The sequence below is a fragment of the Crocuta crocuta genome, unplaced genomic scaffold, assembly GCF_008692635.1.
Source record: "Crocuta crocuta isolate KB4526 unplaced genomic scaffold, BGI_CrCroc_1.0 scaffold87, whole genome shotgun sequence".
In the NCBI taxonomy this organism is placed as follows: Eukaryota; Metazoa; Chordata; class Mammalia; order Carnivora; family Hyaenidae; genus Crocuta; species Crocuta crocuta.
Window position 1 is genome coordinate 1,497,312 of NW_027532166.1, and position 8,216 is coordinate 1,505,527.

At 42.7% G+C, this 8,216-nt stretch overlaps 1 protein-coding gene across 1 annotated transcript in view; it reads left to right on the forward strand.

Annotated features, from left to right (window-relative positions):
• The window catches only part of DNAH12 (dynein axonemal heavy chain 12), a 206,622-nt gene extending 199,667 nt beyond the window's left edge, over positions 1-6,955 (forward strand). The window contains exons 70-73 of the mRNA XM_077776718.1: positions 2,950-3,087; positions 3,520-3,611; positions 5,210-5,277; positions 6,673-6,955. Of these exons, the coding sequence (XP_077632844.1) occupies positions 2,950-3,087; positions 3,520-3,611; positions 5,210-5,277; positions 6,673-6,863 (489 nt within the window). The 3' untranslated portion in view covers positions 6,864-6,955. The remainder of the gene's footprint in view (positions 1-2,949; positions 3,088-3,519; positions 3,612-5,209; positions 5,278-6,672) is intronic.
• Positions 6,956-8,216: the final 1,261 nt, after the last annotated feature.

An 8,216-nucleotide genomic window follows, 5' to 3' on the forward strand; every position in this document is an offset into this window, starting at 1 on the left:
ACAGTCTCCAGGACAAATTCCTTTTGTTGTTGTTGATGTGAAGTTTGTGTCCAATTCTCTACTTCCTGAAGTTTGGAGTTCCCGTTGGAATCATTCTGTTCGAATTAGTAAGAAAGACCTCACTCATTGTGAGGCTCCTTTATCATCCTTCTCCACACGCCTTCCTCCTAACGGCTCTGTCCTCCATTGTGTCTTACCCTTACAGAAGCTGTCCAGTCTTCCTCTTACCTTTCTTTCTCCTGGACTCCTTTTGTTTTTTTTGTTTTTTAACGTTAATTTTTGAGGGAGACAGAGCATGAACAGGGGAGGGGCAGAGAGTGGAGGACAGAGGATCTGAAGCAGGCTACGTGCTGACAGCAGAGAACCTGATACTGAGATTCTCTGCAAACCGTGAGATCATGACCTGAGCCAAAGCCAGACGCTTAACCAACTGAGCCACCCAGGCGGCCCTCTCATGGACTCTTCGACTCTTAATTCTTCTTAGAGTTGATTAAGCAAATGAATCATCTGGAGTTTCTGTTTTTTCCTCATTTCTCTCTCACCATTTACCCTATTTATCTTCCCTTTCTTCTGCTTGTGCTTTTTATTTTTTTTTCTCAGTTTTTTACACACTGGCTATACTCTCAGGTTAAATCCCGGATCTGACACTGAGTAATTGTGTGACTTTGAGCAAGATATTATTCATCCTTCTGCACTCTAGTTTCCTTGCCTGTAACTCATGGAGTTATTTTATGGACTAAATGAGGTGATGCATGTCAAGTGCTTAGCACAGCGCCTGCCTGGCAAGCACTAAGTGCCCAGTAAAGGGTAGCTGATTCAGAAACTCTATACAGGTCACTGACCCAGACACTCATGACATTCTTGGCTACATGAAGCCCTAGAGTGGGCCAGGGAATTGTCTATACACTTGCCTTCTGGGCTCTTACAGCTTTCTTGTGGACAGTGCTGGTGGCTCTTCCTGGCTTGTTTCCTTGTCAAGCTCCGCCTCTTCCTCCACCTCTTCGTGATTGGGTAGCTTGGACTGCGGCAACATCTCTAGCAGTGGTTTGTTCTCTCCCTCCCAGGAAGCAAAGCTGGCTTCTTCCCACAGTGCACTGCTCGCTCAGAGACAAAGTTCATTTCATTGATTCATCTGTTCTTTCAACTTATGTGAACTGAGACCCCACTCTGTCCAAAACATCTTGTTGTTGTGTGCTTTGTGAGATAAAAATGTGATGACAACATGAGCCCTGCCTTCATGGTGCCAATCCCCTACAGGGGGATAAGCTATGCATCTAAGAAAAAACGAATACAGTAGAGTAAGGGATGTATCAAAACAGATCGACTTGTAAAATGCTCTGGGAATTCAAAGGGAGAGAGTTCTTCTAGCTCAGGAGAGCAGAGTTTGTTTATTGGATGAGGACGCATTTGAGCCGGGTCTAAACCATGAGAGGTTTCGGACACTGCAGAAAAAGGAAAAGAACTTAGAGATAGCTGTGCAGTGAAAGACACTGTATCATTTAGAATTGAATCTCTTGCAAAAATTCTGACATATACAAAGATAAAGTTTATCCCTCAGTAATTGAAAAATCCAGGAGGAGGTGACCTGGGGTGCAAAATAGTGCTCTGGTCATGGATTCTTGCACCTCACTTCCCGGTTCCATTTCTCTGAGGATTGACTCCATTCTCAGGTAGGTTCTCATGTGATGGTAGCAAAACAGCAGCAGCAACTCTGGCCTTACATCCACACAACTCCACAGAGCTGTGCATCTTTTTCCCAAAAGTCCCAGCAAGAGTGTCCACATCTCTGGCTTTGACTGGGTCACATGTCCACTCCTGTATCAGTCACTATGATGGGGGGTATCATGGCCAGGTGTGACACATGCCACCCCAGGAAGTGGAGTTCCTGCAGCATAAGGGCTTGGGCTGACAGTCTAGAAACGTTCCTCCTCCAGAAGGATGTAAGAGTAGTGTCACTTTAAGACACACAGAAAATACAACAGATGTCCACCCCATGCAGAGAAAAGACCAGCACATAGTATAGTCTGGCTACAGTGTAAGATGCTTAAAGGGGAATTAAAAGGGATCAAGCTGGAGGGGTGCCTGGGTGGCTCAGTCAACTGAGCATCCAATTCTTGGTTTCAGCTCAGGTTATGATGTCACAGTTCATGAGTTCAACCCCCTTGTTGGGCTCTGCGCTCACAGCACAGAGCCTGCTTGGGATTCTCTCTCTCTCTCTCTCTCTCTCTCTCTGCCCTTCTACACTCGCATGCACTCTCTCAGTCTCAGAATAAGTAAATAAACTTAAAAATTTTTTCTAAGAAGGAATCAAGCTGGAAATACAATTTGGGGCTAGATGATAAAGTATGTTAAATAGGAGACTAAGGTGCTTGGACTTTAATTTGGTAGACTAGTAGTAGATTACTGAAGAATTACGCATGGTGGTAAATCCAATCCAAACCATGCATGGTGAGGTGTACTCTGGAAACATTACTCTAGATGTACTGAGCAGACAAAGGGGGAAAGTGAGAAGATGTGCGTGTTGATACAGAAAGAACACGATGGACATCAGAACTGAAGTGGGCATGGAGGCGGGGGGAGGAGAGAGGTTTAAGGAGCTGGAATCAACACTCTGTTACACAATGCGTGAGATGTCTAAAGATGGTTGCTTTTGAGTGGGATTAAGTAATAAATCCCCAAATAATTTACCTTCAGCTCTTTGTAGAAGAGCTGAAACTTTCAAACTTTGTGTTATTCGGGTTAATGTTAAGATTAGTTTGAATTATCCAAGAAGAGTAATTATAAGGGAAAAGAGGGAGAAGGCCAAGGCAGGTTGCATGTTTTGTGCCGGGGAAGAGAGTCCTGTGATGGGAAGTGTGGACAACACAAAAACCAGGGGCAGGAATTGCAGGTCAGGTGATGGTGTGTGAGACTGGACATGAACACCGTGCATTGTGTTTCCCCTTCCAGGACTGGTATGTTTCGGGAAAACCTTACGTGTTTTGGCTCTCAGGATTCTTTTTCACCCAAGCCTTTCTCACTGGAGCGATGCAGAATTACGCCAGAAAATATACCACCCCTATTGATTTACTAGGATATGAATTTGAGGTACAAAACCCCCTAAACTCCAAAGTATATCATTATATCAAAATCGTGTAGTTAAGCAAGGAAGAGATGCAGAATTCATATTTTTATGGTCCATTATAAATGACTTTGTGTCTCATGGAGAAAATATATAGTATTTGTCTTGCTATGTCCGATAGGACTTGTATATATGTCTCCATTTCCAATTCAGATCATCTAATGGTGCTCTTCTGCTTTAGCAAAAATAGGAGGTACAATAAAACATGATAAAATGCCTCAAAAAGGAATATATTCTACATTTTGACATTTACACTTCTACTGAAAACTGTACAGTTTCACAAGCTATCGTATAGTGGAGTTTCCCTGGATGTGTTCTGAAAATTGAGCCAATGTTTTCCTTATGAGACACAGTTGTCCGGCGGAGAGACCATTACAAGCGTGTGCCTCTCCCTTCAGGTTATTCCTTCGGATACATCTGAGACGGCACCAGAAGATGGCGTTTACATCCACGGGCTGTATCTTGATGGAGCACGCTGGTCCAGAGAAAGGTCAGGGCTCACACCCTCTGCTGCCTCCCACCCCCACCCCACCCCTGCAACAAAAGGGCTCTTCTAGGCACTATGGCAAGTAATAAATAATACCAGAATTCTTGCCATAAGTTATTACTCAGGCTGGGACAATTGATAGGTGAGTATTTTTAGGTCCTGAAAATTTTTTACTTAATATTTCAATGGTCTTACAACTAGAAAAGTTAGTTGAAATTGTTTTCTTGCTTCTTCTGTTTTAGGACTGTTACCTTCCATTTTGTAACATGCAGGAGCGCCTAACTTTTGAACACTTTACAGTTACAGTGAACTTCCCGTTTCTGTCAGTGAATGGAAAACTTTCTCTTATATGACATAATAAATAAATATTTTTAAAAATACTGAATTTCCAGCTTGGGAAACCAAGCATTACTATTCTTTTTAAAATACATAGGAGTGAGGCGCCTGGGTGGTTCAGTCAGTTAACCATCCGACTTCAGCTCAGGTCATGATCTCATAGTTCGTGAGTTCGAGCCCCACATTGGACGCTGTGCTGTCATTGCACAGCCCGCTTCTGATCCTCTGTCTCCCTCTCTCTCTGCACCTCTTTTGCATTCTCTCTCTCTCTCAAAAATAAATAAACATTAAGAAATAAATAAATAAGATACATTGGGGTAAGAGAGAAGGGGAGAGACTATTTCCCTTGGGGCCCTTTATCAGTCTGTTAATAAGCATTACCCTCTATTTCCAGGGTCAGGATTAGGCTTTGCTCTCAAGGGAGGGTTAAACGTTGAGGCCCAGAAAATTGCTTGAGAAAAAGTGGAAAGGAGCTCCTTTGTATTATTATAAAGAGAATTCTAAGACTGAGCTCTGAGCAGACTTAGCTCTACCTAGTTCATTTGGTTATTTCTATCTTTCTTCCTTTTTTTTTTTTTTAAGTTAATTTATTTTGAGAGAGAGAAAATCCCAAGCAGGTGTCACACTGTCAGCATGGAGCTCCCCACGGGGCTCAGTCTCATAAACCATGAGGTCATGACCTGAGCTGAAATCAAGAGTCAGATGCTCAACCAACCGACTAAGCCACCCATGCACACCTCTCCTTTGTTATCACCTAACTTACATAAATAAATACACGTATTCATCTTTTCCTCCATCCTTCCCTCCCTGCTTCTCTCAAACAAGTAAATAAACAATATAGCACAGTGAAAAGAAACCAGGTTTTCTAGACAGGCAGATGTACATTTGAATTCTGACTCTGGCTCTTCAGAGCTGTGTTACTGTGAGAAAACTACTCAACTTCCCTAAGCCTCCACTGTTCATTTGTGTGTGCAAAAGAAATGAGGACAAGATCATGGTGAGGATCAAACGCAATAGGATAGTGTGTGCTTCATGACTGGTACTTAAAAAGTGGCAAGAATTGGTATCCCCTGTTGGCACACATTGCCTTGCCATAATTTTCTCTGGTTCCTCTCAATTATTCATTGCCTCTTCATTGGTTTTGTTTTATATTGTTCCCTGTGTATTTCTGGTCCTCTCTTGTATTAAAAGCCAATATCTCGCTAGCAGTTTCCAGAAGCAAATTTCATCTTATTTCTAATAAATGTGTCCATTTCTCTTCACAGTGGATTGCTTGCTGAACAACATCCCAAACTTCTCTTTGACCTGATGCCCATCATATGGATAAAACCAAGTAAATATATTCCTAACAAAATTTCTGAGAGTTTTAGGAAGGATAATGGTAGACATTTTTAATGGCCCCCCCAAATAAGTCTCTGCTCAAACTTCTTAAGACTTTGTTCAGTAACAGTAAATTGTGACTTAGGGACACCTGGGTGGCTCAGTTGGTTAAGTGTCCGACTTCAGCTCAGGTCATGATCTCACCGCTCATGAGTTAGAGCCCCATGTCAGGCTCTGCTGACAGCTCAGAGCCTGGAGCCTGCCTCAGATTCTTTGTCTCCCCCACCCCCCCTCTCTCTCTGCCCCTCCCTTGCTCACGCTCTGCCTCTCAAAAATGAATAAAAAATATTTTTTAATAGTGACTTACTGTTTACATCAGGAATATATTGTTCCCCCGTTTTGTGTTGCATTCATATTATTTCGGGAATATCATTCTGCCCCTTTTTGCTCTTATCCCAAGGGACGTAACATTTTCTCTGCCCCTCCCCCGAACTTCTACTTTTCCAGAGTCCAGGGCTTCCCATCAGTATTTTGATTCTGAAGTGCCTTTGCACACCTCTCAGAGACACGTAGGCTTGACACCACCTCCAGTCAGTGGCTAGTCTTCTGGCTACGAGAAACTCCTTGGCCTAGGAGCCAGCCAGGTGCCCGCAGGCATAGATGCTTCAAGTCACAGGGGGGTGGGGAAGCCAACTCTGCCCTCCTGGGAAAGACGACTCCTTCCTTCCTCCCGCTGTCATCATTTTCTCACAAGTCTGAACAAATGAGGCTCATTCTTTTGTTTTTTCTTCTCTAGTTTTTTGTCCTCAGATAACTATCAATGGAAACATTTCCAAGCCATCCACAATCACCACCGAACCCGTTAAATATTTTTATTTTTAACACAGTTCATTTATGAGAAATGTGGTCTTAGTTTAGAAAGATTCCTAATACCTCCTATTTGACTTTTCAAGGATAATATACAGATTCTTTCCATGACTGGGTAAGAGTTGGTGTGTTTTTCTGAAAGCAAATAGTAAATTCTGCTTCTTCTGATGTATGCGTTCCTTGTATTAGGGCTGGAAGCTGCGGAGTCTCTATGTCAGGGGCATCATCTGGGCTGGATTTTAGTACTTCTTCCCTACCTTCTCCTCCTCTCCCAAGTCCTCTGGAGTGTTTTCATGCCAGCTAAGTCATTCGAACTTAGAATCAATTCCTGTCCTCTAGCCCTAGAACCAGGCCCCGTATGAAGTCACTCGTCTTGTTCACAGCCATTATTATATCCCAACTGTAAACGACAATAATAACAGCACTGAAGTGTTCAAATACCATAATCATGATCTTAGATTTAGTATGGAAAAAAGTTGTTCTTTTAGTACCAATGGCTGTTTTCCCTTGACTAAATGAATGTCTGTCTGTCTTTTCCAAGCTAAAAAGACTGAGATTGTGAAGTCGAATGCCTACACCTGTCCCCTTTACAAGACAAGTGAACGTAAAGGAACTCTCTCCACTACAGGACATTCTACCAACTTTGTTATTGCAATGTTGTTAAAGACGGACCAACCCACTCAACACTGGATCAAGCGTGGGGTTGCCTTGCTTTGTCAGCTGGATGACTAAATTGGACAAACTTAAGAAAGCATCTGAAAGAAGTAAAAAAGAAAGTCTATTGTCGTCTTCACTTACTTCAAAATACACATGTTATAAATCAAGTATCTGCGTGTCATTTTTTAAAATGGTCTTTGCACCGTTCTCCTCCCTGGTGTACCACCCTTGACTGCAATACAGCCTGCTAGAAAACGTGAAGAGAAATGTTTCTTGAAAGCACATGAAAAGTCTTTGAGGGGTGCCTGGGTGGCTCAGCGGGTTGGGCATCGGACTGTTGATTTCGGCTCACGTCATGACCTCACAGTTAGTGCATTCGAGTCCCACGTTGGGCTCTGAGCTGATGGTGTGGAGCCTGCTTGGGATTATGTCTCCCTGTCTCTCTGCCCCTCCCCTGCCTGTTCACTCTCAAAATAAGTAGTTTTTTAAAAAAGAAAGAAAAATCCTTGAAACGTTTTATATGTATGTGAAAGTCATATTTGGGGAGGCTAGCCAAATGAAATTTTTAAATTTTTTAAAGTTTTTTATTCATTTTTTGAGAGACAGAAACAGAACATGAACAGGGGAGGGGCGGAGAGGGAGGGAGACACAGAATCCAAAGCAGGCTCTGACAGCTCAGAGCCTGACGTGGGGGCTCAAGCCCACAAACCGCAAGATCATGACCTGAACCGAAGTTGGCCAGTTAACTGACTGAGCCACCCAGGTGCCCCACCGGATAAAATTTAATACCAGAAAAAATCTGTTTTCACAAGTGTGAAGCCATTTCTTCAGCTTCAGGAGACGTTCACTTTCCACTCACCTACTAGAGGTGGTTATAAATAAGGAAAATATCAAAACAATTCCAGAAGTAACCCCTTACATCATACTTTTACAACATCAGCCCCATTTCTCACAGTTCGCCTGTGAGGAGGGCAGGAAGTATACATACAGAGGCAGTAAGGTGGCTGGCAGAACTGTCCACCCTCCCCCCCCAGGGTGTAGTGTGTTTCTGGGCATTTGCTTCATGTTTAATTGGAAATGCCAAGTGTCTCTTCATTATTTTTAATAGTTAATGTTCATAATACTAGTATAGATTTTCGATTTTGAAACATTTCAACAATACAAAATTATAGTTGAAATTTTATTATCTTGTATGTGGAATTAATTCCATAGGATCCCCAGGACACTTTAGGCTGTAGCTCTGTAACCCAAAGAAAATGTAAGTGCAGCTACCCAGTGAATCAGGTCTATGGGGACAGTCACTTTGATAAATAGGTCAGAGGAAAATGGCCTCTCAGGTGAAAAATTGATTCTGGTCTGCAGCGGCCTGTGAGAATGAATTCACGTCACACAGCCAACCGCTTGCAAAAGCATTTTATACCAGAATAA